Here is a 22,226-nt window from a genome sequence, read left to right on the forward strand (position 1 = left end):
ACCATTGGTCTGACACAGTCTGGCCATTCTTATACCAACTCCTCAGCCATTCACCCGTGCAATGGAACTTCCCTCTCCCAACCCCTACACACGCTCATCTCCGCTTCATGGGAGGCTCTCTCTGGTCCTTGCTACCTGGGTGAATTTCATTCCTAGTGTTCTAGTTCCTTTGTCTCAGCTGATTGCATCCCTTTTACTATCTGTTCAAAAGTTTCAATTACTATTTTCAAATGTACAGAGAGAAAAAGAAAACCCTATTATATGTAATTGGAATAAATATAAACCATGTAACAGAGAGCATAAAGACAGCAGGATGAGCTATGCAAATGTTTATAAATCATAGTTCAAATGACATCTGATTTGTAAGTGTGCCAGAATCACTGATATTGTTTAGATTTGACCTAATTATTTGAAGTAACAATTTTTATTAAGCTCTTTATTCTTTTCAAGGAATTTAAATTATTTTTATAAGGTAAGTTAAATACAATGAAAACAGAACAATACCTCTAACACGATGAACTGAAATAAGAAACAGCAATGCCATAATGATAAAAACCTGAAATTTTAATATAGGTTTTCTATATAAATTATGGTAGAGAAAAAATGAATGTATTAAAAATTATGTACAAAGAGAAAAACTACAGTCTGAATAGTGGAAATGAACACAAATATGAACGGATTTTATCTTTGCAAAACATTCTAAAATTTCCATCCCTGCTGAGACTGTGATATAGCAAAGTACTTAAGCTCATTCTTGACCTTGTCTTCTTCCTTGACTGTAAATTTCCATGCACCACAATGGCACTGGTTTAATAAAAATTAATAACTGGACCTTCCATTTTCATAATAAGTAAAGCTGTTAGTTTGTCATGGCAAGAAAATCCCAAAAGCACAACATTGGGGTGGGGAGGTTGGTTGGTTGTTTATTTGTTTCTTTTAAAGGGAAATGCCCACAGGATTTTAAATAATTTTATTCTCCATTTAAAAGTGTTCAGTTACTGTCTTTAATAATTTGAGTATCTACTGATAGATGCACCCCCAAAATAATATAAAAGAGATATAAAATATAACACACAGGGTAGTTTTGTCTTGTTTTGACAAAGCATTATGTACATTCCTATATTACATAGTATACAACCATTTAAAAAACGTAACTCACTCTCCCCTGCTTCTCCACTACAGTGGATATTGAGAGAGCCAAATTTGCAAAAGATCATTAAATCACATTAAGTGACAAAGTCCATTAATTTTTATGATGAAGCACTAAAAGATGGATTTAGTAAGACTCTGACATAGTTTTAACGTCAGGCTCATACTTAGCCTCAGATACCAAGGTAACAGGCATCATGGAACAATGTAGATGGAAAGCACTTATACAGTTTTTTTTATATTCCAAGCACTATACATACATGATTATTATTGTTAATTATATGCATTGACAACTATCAGAATAAGATCCCATTTGCTAGGAATGTACAAATGCACAGAGAGAGGCAGTTACTGCTCCTAGGATCTTATGATCCAGAAAATATTTAACTAAACGTTAAAATATTAACTAATTTTCTATTAGATCGTGGAGTTATTTCCTTGGCAATGTGGTGGAAACACCACTATTTTAAACATTTAAAACTGGACTGTAAAACACAGCCAGAAACAATCAGGCACTGGGCAAGGGGGGATGATGGACAATATGACATAAAGGTCTTGTCCTTCCCTAATTTCTGTAATTAATGATTAGAGTGATTGGTTGCTTTTCAGTACAATTTCGAGGTTGCTTACATTTGTACAGGAAATTATTACTCCTCTCTTGCTCACAGCATTCACTGATGAATGTGATGACTTGCTGTGGAAATATGTGTCCACTTCACTGCATTGTCAATAATATCTATATAAATAGAAGCAAAGCCAGAAGTCTTAATGCAGTGACCGACACTTTCACTCCAAAACTTAGAGATATTCAAATAACTGGTCTGATTGTAGGAGATGCTGAGCAGCTGCAGCTGCCTGTCAGTGAGAGTTCAATAGTCCTGTGCAAATAAGGCCAATTATCACTTATTTGTGTCTAATATGCATTTTGAATGTGGGAGGCTGGGTTAGCTGACTGAAAAAAAACAGGAAAGGTTTCTACAAAATGACTACCAATCCCTACATTTCTGGGGGTCAGAGCTCATGTAATTGTACCTTAGTTATTTTCCTAAAGAAAGATTCTTGTTGGTTGGAAACCATTAAAATAGGTTTACTTTCTGCTAATTAGAGCCTTTACATTACATTTGCTACTTCTTTTTGCTAACCAGGATGATACACTATATCTTTACACAGTTATTTAAGGAATTGTGTCGATTTTTCATCTTCCTCTGAAGCATGGGGCATGGGTCGCTTACAGGTTTAAACTAGTGTAAATGGTGGATTCTCTGTAACTTGAAGACTTTAAATCACAATTTGAGGACTTCAGTAACTCAGCCAGAGGTAATGGGTCTATTACAGGAGTGGGTGGGTGAGGTTCTGTGGCCTGCAATGTGCAAGAGGTCAGACTAGATGATCACGATGGTCCCTTCTGGCCTGAAAGTCTACGAGTCAATGAGTCTACGTAGCTTAACATACATTTATTCAGATTCCTAATTGGCACAACTTTTTTGTTACAAAATAGTGATTGGTGCATGTTTTTTATTTACTAGATTATGATTATTTTTTTACTCATAATTCCTGTCAAACTGTATTTGGATGGAAATTAGAATTCAATTAAAGCACAAAAACAGCATTTACTTTTTTTATTGGTTAAATTAAACTACTTTAAATTTGCTGCATATAGAAAGAAAAAAGTTTATCAAAACATGTTTTACATGTAAAACTAAGTGGCTTATTAAACAAAAACGTGCATAAAAAGAGTGTATGTTAATATAGCCACAAGAGGCACTCATTTGTGATGAGTAGAGACCATAAAACAGGGATGGTCCATTCACTGTGAAAACTAACTTCTACGCACTTTAATTTCACCAGATGCATGAACAGGTCATTTGCTACTTGTCTGAAATTTAAGTTAGTATTTGGGACTTTTGTCTTGGTGTCCATGCTTCCTGTACTGTGAGAAGTACGTGTGCACATATTGTAGGACTGTATCAGCAGTGATGTAGACGGGCCTGCATTTTCTTTTAATGATAGAGGAGCCACATGTAAAATGATGCTCCTAATACTATTAGGGTGCTGTGTGGAGTCAATGGCAAAACTCTAATGGGAGCAGGATTGGGCCCTAATTAATTGAAGTTTGCAAAGTGCTTTGAAATCCTCCGCTGGAAGTTACAGAAGTGCAAAACCTCCTTTATAAAAAGTCCCCAGCAATAGGGCTCCTACCGACTCCGTTGGGAGACTGTACTTTGGTGTACCAGATGTCACTCTCAGGAAGTCCTAGCTCGCAGGCATCACCTACAGCACCTAAATAACTCCTACCTCCTGAATCTCTTTTGGAAGTGGCTTTTTACTGTTCTACCCACTTCTTGGGTAAACTCATATGTCTCAGAGGAACTTCCTATCACATCAATGTGAGTATCATAAGGAATAACCAGAACTTTGGGGAATCGGGATTTTATGCTCTCAAATGCTTGTTTATATTTCAGCCTTTCAGATCTGGTGTTGCCATCAAGAGAGAATCTTTCTTTACGTAATCTGCAATGAAGTTTTGCAGACAAATCTTCAATTCCCTCTTTGGCTCTTTCTAATTCTCTAGAATCAGAACTTGCTCTGGCATTTTCTAGATATATTGTGGTGATCTCACCATCTGTGACTTCTCGACTTACAACATTGTATTTTGCCAGACTTTCCTTGTATAAAAAATGTTTCATGTAGCAGTATATATCTGTGTCAAGGACAACCACTTGTTCTTCCCTGTTTACATTATGGACAAAAGTATTATTTGGCTCCACAAATAGTCCACGCTTCTCGGTCCTGCTGTTAGGTCTTTGATCCGGCTTTCTCTCTCCCCTCTTGCCCTTCCTGGAAAGGGAATTTGCTTTTAATAACAAATTGTCTTTTAGTGACTTGATTGCTGGGAATGACCCTTGAACAGAAATTTGCCCATTGGATTGCAAAGGACTGAAGCTCAAGGCTGGGATAATCTTCTGAAGCTCCTGCACCAGATCTTCCAAAATGTATTTATCTCCAAAAATGGACAAATCAAGAACAGACGAGACACAGGTGAAAACCTATATGTGTAAAATAAAAAGCAATTAATAAGTGCACCACAGCCGTGACCACACTATTAGGATGCTATGATGGAAGCACTTACATGTTCACTAGAGAGAGATATTTTCAGAGGATAATACCTGCCCAGCCTCTTGTCCTCTAGTCTGTGTTCATCTTTCTGGAGAACATTCTCGGTAACTGAGAAGAAAATACAGACTCACTTTTGTTTTGCAAGAGGATGATAATGTTTTATTTCCTGTCTGATGGTTGGAATACTTCATAGATGTTTTCCTCTTGATGGTTTCCCTAGTGATTTCCCCACTGCTCAATATTCTTGCCTGATACTTTATGTATTACTCAAAATTGTTCAGAAGAGAGAAAGAGAGCAGCCTGTCTCCTTAGAACATTAATTAGCAGAGATTTATTCCCCAAGGCTTGACTATAAAAATTTCATTTGCTATGCAGGTTATAGATTTATTCTTTTACTAGTCTTAAAAGACAAACATACTCTGCATTAAGCCTATTCACATTTGTGTCCTTAATAAACAGGAGGAAATCTTAAAATTTGGGATTAATATGAGGGCATTCATGTGTAGTGTTTTAAGTTTAAAGTTCTAAATTACATACTCTTATTTCATGGGTACAATTATGTAATTTGTTAATATAAATACCTTCTTGATCTTCAAAGATTATGTATGCAACTCCTTTTATTGTTGTTGGATAAACTACATCTTTCACGTCTCCACCCCTATTCTTCGACTTTTGGAAATGAATCATCAATATGTCAACCATGACATCATCTTTTACAATGCCATCTGGAATACCAGAGACCACAATTGTTTTCTCAGACTTGGCAGCTCGTCCTGTGGCCTGTGGACAGAGACATGACACATTGTAAATACAAGTTATATGTGCAATGACTTATGCCACTAGCTGTTCCCTCCTCATAAGAGATTTCCCAATACCTCTCTGATATCCACTCTGTCACACCATCCCTCCTGTGCTAAGATCCATAATATACCTCTTTCTGTTCCTGCAGCAGGAAGAATGCTGAGTCAACTTTTGATTCTCTCCATAGACCTCACAGAACATTTCACCAAAGAACCCCAGGCTTAATTTTCATTTACATAAAGGTTTGTCTACATTACAGAAGCACAGGTACGGTGCTGCAGCTGTGTGTGCGCTGTAGTGTAGATGCTTCCTACATCAAAGGAAGGGAATTTTCTGACAGTGTACATAATCCACTTCTCAGAGAAATAGTAGGTAGGTCGACAGAAGAATTCTTCCATTGGCCTAGCTGCATTTACAAGAAGGGAGGGTTAGGTCAACCTAACTATGTTGCACAGGGCATGACATTTTTCACAGCCCTAAGAGATGTAGCATGGTCAATCTAAGTTTTAAGTGTAGACCAGGCCTAAGGCCTTTTTACACTAGTGGTGTAAATTACATTCACATCCCACTTCAAATGCCAAAGCAGAACAAGAGAAAAGCAGACTTAGACTCAAATGGCTTCTAAAATGAGCAGTATTTGGTGTGATATTAATAAGACTACTTTTGTTCTATTTTCTGATTCTACCATTCACAGTGTGAATAAAGTTGGAAAGCACTACTGTGACCAGAGTCCCGGGGGGGCCACGCTGAGATTGCTCAGTCAGGGCAAAATGCAAAGAATGGGGCAGACGATCCCCAAAACTAGTGGATATTTCTAATACTTAGATTTACCAAACCATCAACAAAATAGCTTCTACAACACTTTACTGGTTACCCAGAAGCCAGAAATACAGTTCTCTTAAACAATCCAGCCTTGAGCATCTACCCAGACAGCCAAGTCAAATATGATGATTACTGAAAATCTTGTTCATCATATAAAAAGTTCTACCAATCCCAGAGGATCAGACACATTACTCACCTGGTCAATGAATATTTCAGATCTTACCCAAATACAGGCTTACAGACAATTCTTATTAATCAAACAAAAATGTATTAGAAAAGAAAAGAGACTATTGGTTAAAATCATTATACATACAGACGAATAAAATTCTTAGGTCAGTTTCATAGTCCAGATGGTGAGCTTTAGAGATGCAAAGAGTTCTTTCAGGGTATGGCTACACTTGCGAGTTGCAGCGCTGGTGGAGGCTTTCCAGCGCTGCAATTAGTAAGTGGCCACACCTGCAGGGCACTTCCAGCGCTGCAACTCCCTGGCTGCAGCGCTGGCCGTACACCTCACTCAGCATGGGGAATAAGGATTGCAGCGCTGGTGCTGCAGCGCTGGTCATCAAGTGTGGCCACACACCAGCGCTGTTATTGGCCTCCAGGGTATAAGGGTGTATCCCAGAATGCTTTTAACTAAATTACTCCCTTTGTTTTGTTATGCAGCCTCTCTTTGTTTTGTTGTGAACCTCCGGAGCTCCGTTGCTACCGGAGCTGCTCTTCCGGAGCTGCTTATCAGCTCCTGTTTGCTGTGATCAATCCGTGAACAATCAAATGAGATCCTCCTCCCTGCGTGATTCACAGGGGTTGAGTGTTTGCTTTGCTTCAGAGAAACGGGGGGAGGGGGCAGAGGGGGGAAAGAGAGTATGTTGGATGCAGGCTGTTTGCAGTTAACAGTAAGGGGGTGGGAAATTTTTCTGATTTTGCACAGTGTCAGTTCCAAAAATCCACTCTCTCTTCCCCACCCCCCACCCCCCGGTCCCTGTCACACTGCCCCACACCCCCCTCTTTTGAAAAGCACGTTGCTGCCACTTGAATGCTGGGATAGCTGCCCATAATTCATCACTCCCAACAGCGCTGCAAATGCTGCAAATGTGGCCACACTGCAGCGCTGGTAGCTGTGAGTGTGGCCACACTGCAGCGCTGGCCCTGCACAGCTGGACGACCAGCGCTGCAACTACCAGCGCTGCAGATTTGTAAGTGTAGCCATACCTTCAGAGTAAGTATCAGGGTGATCCAGACTGGAGCTGGAGACCTCAGTCTTGCGACTCAAACTTCCCATGACAAAGCTTAAGCAGATCTGAAACACAGGCTCAGGGCCCTAGAGTTCTTTTTATAGTTCTCTGGCAGCCTCTTGACAGTCAGCAGGCATTCCTTGGGTGAAGCACTGTGGCTTTGAAGTAAAACCTTCTATTTCCTAAGCACTACTGATAATTAGCTACATGGATTAGCCCATCTCTCACCATTTACAGGTAGTTTACTACAAACTTCAAAGAGAAATGAAGACAATGATACTACTACATTCACGGTTCATCTAAATGTTAACATCTCCTTTTAATCTCTGCATTAACAGAATACAGTGACAGACAGGAAACATTTGGTTACACTGTCAAACTCTAACAATATATATGTAAACACACCAAAAAATACAATCATTATATACTAATATCTCTAAAGGTGGAATTTATGTCATCAAGCCTGCAAGTTGCTTAACCCTTTCTGGCACAGTGTCACAACTACTATTTATTGTTCATTAGAGATAGGTCTGACTGCAATTTTAAGGCTCAGATTCAAACTTCTCCAAAGTTCAGGAGAGCTGGGATACAGGATTATAGTGGAAGACCACAACTAGAGTCATCTGAGATGTGCAACATGCAAAATAACTCAACATGCACAAGATTTTCATTAGAACCCAGCCTCCCTTTTTCTTTGAACATGAAATGCATCACAAATAGGACTTTCATCAGTGTCCCGTTATGAAAAATATATTCTCCTTCCATGCTTATTATAAAGAAATAAACAGTAGTGTTTCACTGGGAATACCATAACAAAATTCCTCTAAGCTGTTAGTACATAGAGTGAGTTTTGTAACCGTTCACTGATTTAAGAAGAAGAAAGTAAATAATTTAGTGTTTCATCATAGAGCCACCTATAGGAATGAAGTGTCAACAATTTCTAAGTGTCTGTAAGCCAGGTCAATTTTTCATGACATTGTTTATACTACTCTGAGAAGATCTCTTCTGGATCTACACTCCAGAAGGTAGAGTCAGGGCCCGAATAGCGGTTATAAAGCCTGCAAAACATGCCACAGGATAATAATTTTTCACTGACATGGATTCACAGCCATGTGAATCACCAGTCTATTATTTCCAAAGGGAGTCAGAAGACAGATTCAATGACACAGCATAGCAGTGCACTCTAAAAGCTTTTAATATGAGAAGACACAAGCCCTATTTGATCAGGCTTCACATTTAAAGAGCTATACGTTTTACTTATGAAATGGTGATTTTCTTCAGTATAAGCCACTTTCAGGCAGCACAATGGAAATAGAGACAAGCAACTCCCCAGCTAGAGGGACTTCCCAGAAAGCAAACAGCCACCAGAACTGGCACCTTCTACACAGCCTCTGGCACAGGGAATGGGACGGGAGAAAGGAAGCACAGCTAGAACACTCAGATGGCAGACAGTCCCTTAGGAGGCCTTGCCAGCTGGCATGCTGAAGCAGCCCTGAGGCTGCTCTAACCTGTGCTCAGTACTGTGGCAAAAAAAGGGTCAAGGAGCCATAACTGGCTCCTTCTCCCTATAAAGAGTCTGTAAAAGAACCTGACCACTCCAGGTTACCCGACAGATATGTGGTCTCACACACACAAAAAATGTGTGGTCTAGTGATATGACCATAAAAATTAGAGGAAATAACTCCCAAGTTCCAGGTCTGACACTGGCCCCTTCTGTGCCCTTGGGTCCTTAACATCTAAGCCTCTGGTTCCCCTTCTGTACCATGCAGCTAGCAATACTGAATCATCTACCTCACAAGGAAATATGAGGATGAATTAATCCGATAATGTTTTTAAAGTGGTATATAAGAGTTAAATAATAGTGTTATTTTTCTTCAAACAAAGCAACACCATCAATAGATTTTGAATTTGTTCCTCCATAATGGTGTACTGCTGCCAAGAGGAATACTGAGTTGAAGATGTTTAATTTTGATACTGGGGCATGAACATAGAACCCATTAGTTTATATCTCAATTGTACACAATTTTAAAATGTTACTTTCACTGGAAAAAAAAATGTAGACCCCATTGTATCATAAGCTGAAGAAGTAAAATGAGAGAATAATAATGAGATACCATAGAGAATATTAATACTTTGATAGTATACATTTTTTCAATACAGGAATTAATTTCAAAAGACAGTATTTAAGACAGAAGCCATTTCAGCTAGCGATGCTGCATCTTTTAATGCATTTATGTTTTTTGACAACGTATCCAAGACAAAGATACTCTCGTTTTTTGTAATGCATGTTGGAACAGTACATAGAAAGAATGCTGTCTGGTTGCATGAATAGAAAAGAAAGGAATAGTGTCACAAAATTCTAATCTCTTGCTTTTACATAAATGCCAAATTATAGAAGAAGAATCAATGGAAAATAAAGGCCAGGTCCACTGCTTATATAAATTAGTGCAGTTCCATTGGAGTTGTGCCAACTTATATTAGCAGAGAATTTGGCCCTGAGTGTCAAGAGAAAGCTGAGACTTGAATTTGCAAGACTGAAACTGTTAATCCTGTGATACTCCTTTATGGCAATAGCATTGCCTCATCAAACAACTTGAATTATACAGTGTGATGGGGTAAACTAGACCTAGAGGACCCCTGCTGGAGGCCTGAGGGTCCTGCCGCACCTATCCCAGGAAAAGAGCAATAGAAGTATCCTCCAAGCAGCCTAGAGTGGCTGCAGTAGAAAAAGCCAATCAGAGAGGCTGCAGGGAGCAGTCACTCCGGGCCCAGGAAGGCCATATAAAAGGAGCTGTGGAGCCAGACACAGTCAGTTCCTTACTGGTGCCAGAGGAGTATAGCTGGTGCTCCTGGCTGACAAAAGAGAACTGCAACACCATGGACAGCCCAGTTCTGGCAGGGGCCAAGGGACTGAGAGAGCTTCTAGTTGGCTGCTGGGCCTGGACATAGATGAGCCCTGAGATAAGGGTGAAGCTTTTGTGATGGCTGGGAATTGTGTGGTCCAGGGAATTGAAGGTAGGTAGTTAAAGGGACATGGTTGTGCATGACTGCTTTTCTTAGGGACCCTGGGCTGGGACCCAGAGTAGTGGGCAGGTCCCTCTGCACCCCACCCCACCAGTGGCGTCTGGGGAACTGACCTACAATTGGGCAATGGTAAACTCCCCCTGAAGGGGATCTGAACTACTAAGAAGCCCAACTGGAGAGCTGGGGCTAGAACAGACCAAGAGGGCAAAGCCATTGCCTCCAGAGAGGAAGCCCTAAGGGTATGGCCTGATAGTCCCAACCCTGCTATCTTAAAAAAAAAAAAAAACCAGACACACCTGACCAGTGGGAGCACTTGAGAGGTGGGTTCTACACTGTTACATGCAGATTTAAGCCTTGATCTTGCAACTGGATCTGCAAGTGCAGACTCCTTATGTCCCATTTAAGTCAACAGGGTTGCACACAGATGCATGGATTCCTCCAACTGGATTCTATTGCAGTCATTAGTCCTTAGTCATTTAGCTGATGGAATATTAGCACAGTAAAATAATTTATTGTAGCATTAGCTTGTTGTACTCTACTTATTGCACCTTACTGCTTGCCTGCCCATGTCATCAGTGGGTCCTTAACCCATTCCAGATTTGGCAAGGCCTTTGTGCAACCAATCAGCAGTGTTGGGGTCTTCAAGACAGTCCAAGCTGTGATGCAGATCAAACAATGATACATGTTGCTGAGGAGTGCCTGTTAGCCAAATTGACTGGTGGTGCTCCAAGAGCTCCACTTGGCCACTAAGAACCCTATTGCTTTGCTATGTGAATGCTAAATAAATAAATTGCACTCTGATCATCTTGAGGACAGACTTTCTGTTTTTGTCAATCAGAGAGCAGCTTATGCACAGAAATACATTTTTTAAACTGATAGTGATTGTATGAACAAGCTACTTTCTGGCTGGCAGAAGTATATGTAGTGTTACCTGGTTTTGACCAGAGTGGTTACCCAAAGTTGGGGCCATGAAGTTTGTTTCTTCTAGAAGGAGAAACTGATGATGGATTCAGGTATCTCTAATGCAATCCTGTTTACAAAAACATGTACAAATCCTGTGTCCCTGAATAGAGCAGGAATCAAGCAGCGGGAGACAATTTATTTGCTCACAGACCCAATTCTCTTTCAGCCAGCCCTTGGCCCAAAAGCTCGCTCGCTCTTAGCACTATCCTAAGGGGAAAAAAATCTAACAGTTCTGCTATGGCTGGTCCCTTGTTGCCGTCTCTGTTTCTCTCATTACAGATCTCCCCCCCCCACACACACACACGCATGCAGTTCCACCAATCAATGTCCTAGCCTCTGTGACAGGTGTTTGCTATACCAGTCCCTAGTAGGGTTACCACCTTTGAAATGCACACAAAAAAAAGGCACCTCTACTCCAAGGCAAGCCCGCTGCAACCCCAAACACAAGGCACATCCACAACACCGCCCTCCCCCTGTGGCTCAACAGCCACTTACAGTATTTAAAGAGAACACATTTAGATAAGATTGATAACATTACATGTCTCCTCACTCTCAAATGACTCAAGCCCTCTCTCTCTCTCACACACACGCATGGTGCACTTCCATATTGGTGGACATACAGCTGCCGTGTTTTCATCTGTTATTTAAACTGCGGAAGTGGGAACACTGCCGCTTCTTTAGCTGGACACAAACTTTGAACAGTAGCTATCCCAGTGATGTTAATGCAAGTTTTTAGACCCATATTAAAAAAGCTCCTGCATAATTAATTTTTCTGGCAATTTTTTTAACTAGAGTGGTCAAATACCGGCCAGGTGGTAACCCTAGCCCCCAGGGAAACCCATTGAGCTATACAGTTCAGCTTTAACTCAAGCTTTGTCATGTGTTTGTGTGTTGGGTGGCACTCCTGTTATTTTAGCCGCCTAGTTACAGAGAGGGCCTTAATGGCTTCTTTACATTTAGCCTGAATGAAAGAGGGTTCTTACAGCCACTAACTTCGAAAAGGTTTACTACAACCCACGATGACCGTTTACTTTGGCTGAGGAATAATAGCTAGCCAGCACTTTGGTTAGTACATATTCCATATGGGAATGTCTGAATGGTTAATATTTAATTTCAATGTGTCTTATTAAGTTACAAATAACTTGAGAGAATGACTGTTATTGAACTGGGCCTAGAGCAATTTCATTTGCTTTTAGCAATTCAAACCAGACAATTAATGTTTCAGCATATAAACATATGAATATTGTTCCTGCACTGGGTTAGGGAGGTGGGTAGGGATGGGGAGAATTAGCCAGGAAAGATAATACAGCCCCTCCCCTTCCAAGGCCCTACTGCAACTGCACTGCCCAGCAGCTGGGCTGGGGGGCCCAGAGCCAGTGCAGACTAGGCACAGGGCTTCTGCATGGATGGCCTTGGCCTCCTGCAGCTCCTCCCCAAACAGCAAGATTGTGGGGCAGGCCCATGAGTGGCAAATCCTTCTCCTGCTCTGGCACGGCGCGGGGGAATCTCCAGGAGTGAATCCCTTTGAGAGTCACTCCCCCCCCCACACCCCTTCACGCTGATTTTAGGGCAGGCTGAGCTGGGTTTGACCCATGATGTTTTCTATGCTACAGATATTAACTTCTCACAGAACAATGATGCTGGAGTCTTTGCAGCCAGCCCCGCGAGCTGCCGGGCCATCCTGCAGGTTCGGCGCACGGCGAACGCGGCGCTGCACTCGGTACAAACGCGCCACGCAGCCCCCCGCCCAGAGCCCGCGGGCACTGCCCAGCACGCGCCAAGCCCCTCCGCTCCCCGCGACAAACACGCGCGCGCACACACTTGCCATGGGGGTACCGCTGGCAGCCTGGCCTTGGAAACGCAGCGACGGGGCCGATTGAGTTTCACTTCGTAGTTTGGTTTCCCTGACAGCCCGTCGCGGCGCAATGCTTGCTGGGAACTGTAGTACCCCGCGTCCCTTATCGCGGGAGGACAGTGCGGTGTAAAAGGGGACCGTCAACTACACGCCCCAGTTCTCCCCGGGCAGGCGGCCGCGGCTGTTTAGACGCTGAAGAGCTGCACCCGCGTCTAACTGTCGCGGATAGCCGGGGATTTACACAGCTGGGCTACATTTGAACCTTAACCCCAAGGAGAAGCTAAGGGGGGTTGCTATACGGGGATTAGGTTTTAACTCTGGTGTCTGTGCCCGGTTTTCATTTTGATTTGTATGGTTTGTTTAGAACTAAAAAGACGAAGCATATAATCAGGTACTGGTAAGAGCTGTGTGTCTTCCCAGGTACTGATACACGTGCACGGTATAAGTGATGCAGCCTAGGTCTTGTCTACTGCACATCATGCCGTACCTAATGGGCACTGAGGTGTGGAACTGTCACAGATTGTCCTACATGCATTTTTGCTCATCTAGATGGGTCTATCCACAAATAAAGCTATGAAACTAAATTCAGGGTGCTAAGTAAGAGGGGGAGGTGATAGGGAGTGAGTGGAGTGAGGATGGGCACAGAGAAGACGGGAATGAATAATCCAAGATGAATGTGGTGACATGAGGAGACAAGACAGGCATGTTAAACCAATTGGGCATAAAATAACATACATCAAATGAGACTGAACTGAATTGCAAAGATACAGACTGTGGGTATCGTTCATCTGTCATGTGGAAGTGCAGGAAGCCAGAAGTACTCTGACGTCCGATGGGTGGGCATGTAATGGCATTGTGCTGTCCCTTTTATGGGGCAAGGAAAAAAGTGGTGAATCAGGCCCCTTGAGTCCCCAGTGAGTGTCAGTGCCTTTTCTGGGTGCTGTAGAATTATTACTAGACTTAAATTATGCAAGTAGCAAAGACTCTCTTTTTAAGACGTTATTTTAAATTGTCTCTTTTCCCCTAAAGTGTGAACTCGAAGAAAATGAAGACTCTGCAATGAGTTATTGCATCCCCTCACCTTTCCTTCTTCCTTGGCATGGTTTGCTGCAGCTTCTTAGAACAGACTCTTCAGCGCTCAGGGCTTATCTACATTGGGAAATAGCCCAGAACAGTGATTCCTCAACAGCTGTTCTGCATGAGCTTTGTGTGTGGACACTCCTGTTCTACACTAAGGCTTTGGCTACACTTGCACTTCAAAGCGCTGCCGCGGCAGCGCTTTGAAGCGCTAAGTGTAGTCAAAGCGCCAGCGCTGGGAGAGCTTTCTCCCAGCGCTGTCCGTACTCCACCTCCCTGTGGGGAATAACGGACAGCGCTGGGAGCCGCGCTCCCAGCGCTGGGGCTTTGACCACACTGGCGCTTTGCAGCGCTGGAAAGGGTGTGTTTTCACACCCTGCTGCAGCGCTGCAAATTTGTAAGTGTAGCCAAGCCCTCCGAATGCCTTTTTGCGGGTTAGCTTAATTTCACATCCTAGCTAATTTTGCAGTGTCTTCCCTGTGTAGACAAGCCCTTATAGCACCCAGCACTACAGTGTCTGGTAAAGCCTTACACAGAGATATTAAGTGCTTCCAGAGTGGCAAGACCTTTGGCAATCACATATCAGATTTCTTATAGATGATTCCTCCTCCCAGCTCCTTTGCAGTGCAGAATGATAAAACAATTTTCTAAAGAAATAATTAGAGTACTTCATAGCTTGTATACAATGCTTTTCATCCATAGCTGTCAAAGCCCCTTACAATGAAAAGGAGGAATAATTGTCCTCATTTTATAGTTAACTGATACCATAAATTAAAAAAAATCTAGTACTGCTGTGGTTTTCTTTTTTAAATTAAAGGAAAACGGTAATATGTATTGGTTCTGTTTTTATGGCCTGGATGATACAGAAACAGGAAAGTTAGGATGCCTCTCCTGTTCAGTTATCTTCTCAGTTTTGCCACAGTAAAATAAAGAGGGTAACAAGCAATAGTGTTTGATTTTTACATTGGAGCAACTTTAGTTCCATAACATTGTACTGAGGTTATAAACATGGAATGGCATGTGTACATGGATGCATAAATAGAACACAACTGAAAGGCAGCTACCTCAGAACAGACAGTTGGCACTCAAACACTAGCAGACAGCATTACTGTGAGGAATGTGGCAAATCTGACAAGTGCCATGGGATCCTTAGTGTTCATGTACAGAAGTGGGCTCAAGGTTTGAAGGTATTGTTACCCCTTTTGACCAGAGCAGTTAGCCAGTTTGGGGGATCATGGATGGTTCTCAGTAGGCGAAACTGATGTTGAAGTCAGGTATTTCTGTTTATTTACAAAATATACACAAATTCTTGTTTCCCTGAACACAGCAGTTTCTTTCCTCATAGTTCCAAGCCCCTTTCTATTCAGCACTTAGCCCCAAGCGCGCTCTCAGCTCTTTCTCGCTGAGCTTTTTCTCGGGATCAAGGTCACAGTGCTTCTCCGCATCTGGTGCTTCCTCACTGCCTTCTTGGTGTGCTGTAATGTTTCTACAGGCTGTGTCTCCACACACACAGTTCGAACTGAGCAAGCAATACCCACCCAAACCCCTACTCCCAGGAGGCCATTTTCTCACTGGTCCTGCATGGAATGGCCTGTGTTTTGGAAAGCACCTCTATTATTTCAACACTTTATTCCACAAAGGAGCTTGAGTTTATCTTTATTTTTATGATTACATCCACCAGCTTCAACAAGGTTTAACCCAAACTGTAGCATCACAATATCATCCAAAACCCACCCACCCAGAGAGAGAGAGCACATGAGTGCAAACTGAGGGAACTACCCTGTCAAATCTGCATTAATCCTGTTGGAAATTGGGATCTGAACTTCTGATAGTGTAGGGTGTCTTGAAATTTCAAAGCTGCAGTTTAGATCGTGGTGGTAGCTGCATCCTAGCAGCATAGTCTATGAAGAAATGTTAGGATTTTGAAACTTCCACTGGAGAATAACAATTTCATAAGTGGATAGGAAGAGTCAGAGGTGAAAGTGGGCCGGTACAGAGGACCAGTAAGAAAAGGAGACTGCCTGAGGGAGGGAGAAGCCTGCATCCCTGCATAAGAATAGTTTAAACTCAGCTGTTCCCTGAGTGATTCAGCCCTAGGGGTTAGGAGTGGCTTCTGGCATCCTTGTTAATTTCACTCACAGTAGCTGCGGGAAGTGGGGAGGGTGTGTTTGACCATGGCAGGGACAGTCCTTGTCTGCTCCTGGGATGAGGGGATCTTGTCTCCAATACTAATATACACAACAAAGACAAGCATTTGGCTCCATGGCTTAAATCCAGAGCTAATAAAAGCAGGTAGAAGGGGAAAACTCACTGTCACATTGGTTTCTCATCTCCTCCCTCCCCCTCCTCCAGCCAGGCTGCAGACAAGGCTCTGCATTCCTCCCACCCGAAGCCCAGCAGGGGTTCTCCTCTAGGCTCTAGCTTGCAGTAGGGATACTGGCTGAAATGCCTGCTGCTGCTGCCTGCATAAGAACAGTGTGTACTATTGGGTTATCCGGGAGTTCTTTTCTGCCCCCAGGATGAGGGGGATCTCCTATACACAAAAAACACAATCAAAATCAGGAACCATTTCCAAGTTCAAATCTATCTCATTCCCTCCCCAGCAGAGGATCATGGTTGTGATGTCCAAACTGCTTGCAGATGCTCTTTGAAATATTACTAAACCACACAGGGGACAGCTGAGTTTAAACTGTTCTTATGCAGGAGGCAGGCTTCTCCCTCCCTCAGCCAGTCTCCCTGCTCCCTGCTGCAAGCTAGAGGGAAGCTCCTGCAGCTGCTGCTCAGTGCCAGGCAAGGAGAAAGCATGGAGCCTAGTGTCCACAGCCTGGCTGGAGGAAGAGGGAAGACACGGAGAAAAGTGTGACAGTGAGTTTTCACTTTTTCAGGCTTATTCCAATAGTAAAGTTTTACTACAGACAGTACTGGTAGTAGTAATAGTAGCTTTATTTTCTCTATCCATATCATGCAATGGGAGGGATCTATGAAGTACATAGGAGAGGTGGGTTGCTTGCGATTGGACCATATGGGTAAGATGTAAATTACTTTCACCCCTGCCTAAACCCCAGGGCTCCCAGCCGCCTCTGCAGCTGGTAGCTCTGGGGGTGATTTAAAGGGCCCAGCTCCTAGCTTCAGCTGAATCCCCGAGCCCTTTAAATCCTGATTTAAAAGCCCCAGGATTTAAAGGCCCCACCTCTTCTGATAGAGGCCATGCCTCTTCCGGTTGAGGCCCCTCTCCTCCCCCTCCAGGAGTACCGGCAAGTCCTTTAAGTTACTTTCACCCCTGGGAAGAGTGCACAGCCATTCTTACCTAATTATTATCTAATTATTATTACAGACATTTATAAGATGTCCATCACTGTGTTACTTAGTCCCCATCACATCATTTAAATTGTCTCCAAAATTAAATACATGTTCTGTTTCTGACCCCTCTCAGGGTAGGTCTATACTTACCTGCCGGGTCGATGCGTAGCGTTTGACTTCTCAGAGTTCGAACGATAGTTCGAACTCCGAACGCGCTCCCGTTGAGTCCGGAACTCCACCACCACGAACGGCGGTGGCGGAGTCGACGGGGGAGCCGTGGACTTCGATCCCGCGGCGTCTGGACAGGTAAGAAGTTCAAACTAAGGTAGTTCGACTTCAGCTACGCTATTCGCGTAGCTGAAGTCGCGTACCTTAGTTCGACCCCCCCACCCTAGTGTAGACCAGGCCTCAGTGATGATGCCACCTTTCCTAAATGGATCAGAAAAGAAATCTTCTCAGCAAGAATGCTCCTTGCCAATGGAATTCAAACATTTGCAGCTAATAAAGCTTGAATTAGCACTACCTCCAGCATATTCCTAGATACCACTTTAGGACAGATGGGAAACCCTTTCCATTAAATTGTTCTCTAATTTCTCCCATTGGTTTCAATGGCACAGAAGAAAGCTGTTAATTTATTCCTGCTGCATTAGCTTCCTATGAGCTGAACAATGGCTGGCCCCGGTATAGGTAAGCAAGGCAAAAGTGTTAGGAGCCTCCTCAACCTGACCCATTGGGCCCCAGTGCAGGGCCAGGTAGGGTGACCAGATGTCCTGATTTTATAGGGACAGTCCTGATTTTGGGGTCTTTTTCTTATATAGGCTCCTATTACCCCCCACCCCCTGTCCCGAATTTTCACACTTGCTGTCTGGTCACCCTAGGGCCAGGTCACATGGTGGTTTTGGACTGCAGGCTTTGCTCCCCGCTAAAGCCCCCATTGCTGACAGCTGCTTGAAAGAGCTCAGGTTGATTGAGTGAAGTGCATGCAACACACTCCCCTCAGGTGAGGAACTACCACTCTAGCATGTGTTTCCCAAGAGGAGTTTTGTTTGTGTGGCTTGTCTAGTGTACTTCCGCCTACAGAAGAGAGCTTCTGACTCTTCTTCTCCATCTTAAATATTCTGGCATATAATGAGGACATTTAGGAACAAGGATTTATTACTGAGATGTTTTCTAAGGCTGTATTTAATTAATTATCCAGCCATTATTTAATATTGGTAATAGCACCTAATTGAAAGAAATATAAAAAAATACTGTTTCTGAAAAAGGTCTTACTTTTTGTTTGAAACTGATCTCCAGTTGTCCTTTATATAAAATCACTACTTTGCACTTTTAAACTGGATAATCAATAGATTGAGAAATTCACAAATATTACCTGGTTCTTAAGATGTATTACTTAAAAACTCTTCTTGATTTTACTTTGTTACTTTTATCTGCACCTTTTCACTAGTCCTGCTATGGTTAAACTTTTGTCAGAATTTCCATTTAAATCTTCATTCTTCAGGTTTTACATATCAATGCTTTTCAATGATAGGGTTTATGCTGTTGATCTTCATGCACTTTTTCCCCCCCTGTGCAGTTTAGAGCATCTGCTCAAACTATCAAGACATTTTTAAAGCTAATTGCTAAGTACACAATTCTCCCATTCATTCCATAGTTTCACATGCCTTTATTATGCATTTCATGTTTAAGTCTAATCAATGTAAGCTTTTTTTCCCCACACATGAAACAGTTAGAGGAGCTGTAACCCCATACATTTCCTTTCTTTGTTCTAAGCAGAAGGAAAACAAAACCAACTTTGACAGTACTTGAACAACAAAATAAATGGTTGTATATAGAAAACAAAGTCATTTGTTTAGGCTGTGTAATCTAAATCTGACTTTTGTATATAATAGCTACAATCAATGTCTGATGTATATTTTTCAATGTCTTCCTACATAAGGTATAATACAAAATCCCTTTTGTACAGTAAGGTCTTTTATATAATGAAAATAATTGATATTCACATGAACCCATCCCTCCGTGTTAAGTGACATTAGAGGTTGTCTGCTGCCACATGACAGACTGCCAAATCATTCCAGCCCCACAAGGGTGGAGAAGGAAAAAAGCAGAGAGGCAAGAAATCCTCCCTTGGGAAGAGAGGAGACTCCCTCCCTTTGCAAGCCCAATTCAGTTCAAAGAACTTTTAATATAATTTAAGATGTGAATGAAGACAAATTCTGCCTTTTGTCCCTGGTTCAAAGGCTATGAATGAAATCTGGGCTGCCTTCCATATGCCCCTTTTCCAATTGGCCATCTCCATCCATTTACTGCTGCCCTCAGAAAGAGGGCCATGGCCGTGATCACACAAAATAAAATCCTCATGCAAGGTGTTTGCAACCAGATGGTTGCTCCAGTACAGTTACAAAATGATAATCTGTTTTTACATTGTTTTAAGAAACACCTGAGTTCTTAGCTAGTATCTGTACGTGTTTACATTAGACAAAATAACAGGTATAACAGAGGAATAGTGTAACTGTAGATACAAATAGTCAAGAAAAAGACCTCATAAAAAATACATCCTTCCGAGAGAGAGAGCTCATATTAACTCACTAAAGAGTTCAGTAGGTGTTGGATCAGGCCCCAGAAGAGGTACAGATTATACTCCTGGGGGAGTATACATTATTATACATGCCAATAGCAGTACAGATTATACTCCTGGGGGAATTCTGTGCCAAACGATTAAAAATTCTGCACACAATATTTTAAAATTTGGCAAAATTCTTCATATTTTATTTCTCAAAATAATACAATATCATACCAGTTTCAATTATGTTGGTAATTTATTTCAAAATATGTCAGTAAGAATGTCTGTCTGTAACAATATAGACCCCCCAAAAAATTACCAGAATCTTTTTTTTTTTTTTTTTTGGACAAATGGATTCCTTAGTAGGCATATTAATACAGAACTTTGAGTACCGTGTATACTCGATCATAAGCTGGTTCATTTATAAGTTGACCCCCCCCAGGAGTAAAAGTAAAAATGGAAAATTTTTATAACCTGTCTTTTTATAACCCAGTCATAAGCTGAACCTATAATTAAGGGGTTGGCAAACTTTGGCTCCAGGGCTATCAGGATAAGCCACTGGTGGGCTGAGATAGTTTGTTTACCTCGAGCGGCCCAGGCACAGAGGTAAACCTAAGTAAACAAAGTGTGCCAGCTGGTTACTCTGATGGGCCAGGACAGGTGGTGGGGAAATTTTTGGTGGGGGGAGAAGCTGGGAGTCAGGGGAGTAACCCCTGTGACCACCCCCACATGACCCCACCCCTAGCCCAGGACCTCCACACTCTCCCCGTCCCATCCCTTCCCACTATATCTGGGGAGGGCCAAGGGAGGATGTCTCTGGCCTGGCTAGAGCTGCTCTGGCAAGCTGGGCAGCGCAGCTGCAGCCTGCTCCGACAGGCCAGACTGAGCGGCGCGGCCGCAGCATGTTCCAGCGGGCTAGGCCAGGTGGCATGGCCACAGCATGTTCCAGCAGGCTGGGCCGGGTGGTGTGGCCACAGCCTGATCTGGGGGGCAGGGCCGAGCAGCACGGCTGCAGCCTGCCAGCCCCAGAGCTGCAGCTGCTTCAGAGGCTGGGGGGTGAGCAGCGTGGCCAGAAGTGGAGAGACTCTGGCCCTGCCTGTTTCCTTCTGGCTCTGCTGGCTGTGCTGCCTCTCCTTGCTCCCTCTGTTGTGGGGAGGGGCTGTGTCCCATCTCTCCCTCTCTATACCCATTCATAAGCCGACCCCCTTCTCTGGTGCATCCCTTTTTTACTTAAAAAATTCAGCTTATGAATGAGTATATACGGTAATTCATTTAAATTACAATACAGAACTGTTTCCTGCACCCATCAGAAGCAGCCCAAAAGCTTGGGAGTTTCAGGAGCAACAAGAGGAGCTGAGGAAGAGGGAAGGAGCCTGGAGTGAACCTGGAGGGCTGTTGGATGTGGGTGGGAGAAGGTTTTTTTGGGGGGGAGAGGGGGCAGGATTATTAGGGAGCCTCCCCCCATACAGACCCTGGCTGATCACAAGCTTCTCCCGTTCAATCAGGCACATCTGCACGTGTCCCCGCATCCCTCCATCCTGATGGGTCCCTGCAGCACCCATCCCCATATGCAGCCCCACTCCCATTCAACCCCTGGCTCTGGAGCCCACTAGTCTCCCCCTCAGTCTGTCCTCCCGACTAGCCATTCTGAACCCCAGTCTGTGATTCCCCCAGCAGCCCCATGTGCCCCACTCTGTCCTAATCTGGCTCCATGGGCCAGATGCTGTGATGAACTTTTACTCCTGGGGGAATTCTATGCCACTGCATGTGCACAGAATTTTTTTCCCACAGAAAATACATTCCGCCCCAGAAGTGCTGCATTCATGCTGTTGGCTGTTCTGGCACCACGGTGGCCGCTGGTGGGCAAAAGGCAGAACTGCAGCACTTCTGGGGCAGAATAAATTTTCTGTGGGGAAAAAATTCTGTGCACATGCAGTGGCATAGAATTCCCCCAGGAGTAAAAGTTCATCACAGCATCTGGCCCAGGGAGCCAGCTTAGGACAGAGTGGGGCACATGGGGCTGCTGGGGGAATCACAGACTGGGATTCAGAATGGCTAGTCTGGAGGACAGACTGAGGGGGAGACTAGTGGGCTCCAGAGCCAGAGGTTGAATGGGAGTGGGGCTGCATATAGGGATGGGTGCTGCAGGGACCCATCAGGATGGAGGGATGTGGGGACACGTGCAGATGTGCCTGATTGAATGGGAGAAGCTTGTGATCAGCCAGGGTCTGTATGGGGGGAGGCTCCCTAACAATCCTGTCCCCTCTCAAAATAAAATTCTGTGGGACACATGAATTCTGAGCATATACAGTGGCACAGAATT

At 43.3% G+C, this 22,226-nt stretch overlaps 1 protein-coding gene across 1 annotated transcript; it reads right to left on the minus strand.

Moving 5' to 3' along the window:
• Positions 1–511: 511 nt before the first annotated feature.
• Positions 512–13,106, minus strand: RBM43 (RNA binding motif protein 43). Its single transcript, XM_044978562.1, has 4 exons — positions 12,934–13,106; positions 4,848–5,046; positions 4,280–4,374; positions 512–4,196 (listed from the first exon to the last, which is right to left on the minus strand). The coding sequence occupies exons 1-4, from the start codon at positions 12,934–12,936 to the stop codon at positions 3,441–3,443; spliced, it is 1,053 nt and encodes a 350-aa protein (XP_044834497.1). The 5' UTR covers positions 12,937–13,106; the 3' UTR covers positions 512–3,440.
• Between the last annotated feature and the right edge of the window lie 9,120 nt (positions 13,107–22,226).

This window comes from Mauremys mutica, chromosome 10 (assembly GCF_020497125.1).
Source record: "Mauremys mutica isolate MM-2020 ecotype Southern chromosome 10, ASM2049712v1, whole genome shotgun sequence".
Lineage (NCBI taxonomy): Eukaryota > Metazoa > Chordata > Testudines > Geoemydidae > Mauremys > Mauremys mutica.

What these genes read in the sequence shown, in the direction of transcription:
- RBM43 (XM_044978562.1), bottom strand. An exon ending in AATCTTTGAAGATCAAGAAG is followed by an intron (nt 4,375 to 4,847) that starts GTATTTATATTA and finishes TTTTCTTCTCAG; the next exon opens with TTACCGAGAATGTTCTCCAG. An exon ending in TATCTCTCTCTAGTGAACAT is followed by an intron (nt 4,197 to 4,279) that starts GTAAGTGCTTCC and finishes TTACACATATAG; the next exon opens with GTTTTCACCTGTGTCTCGTC.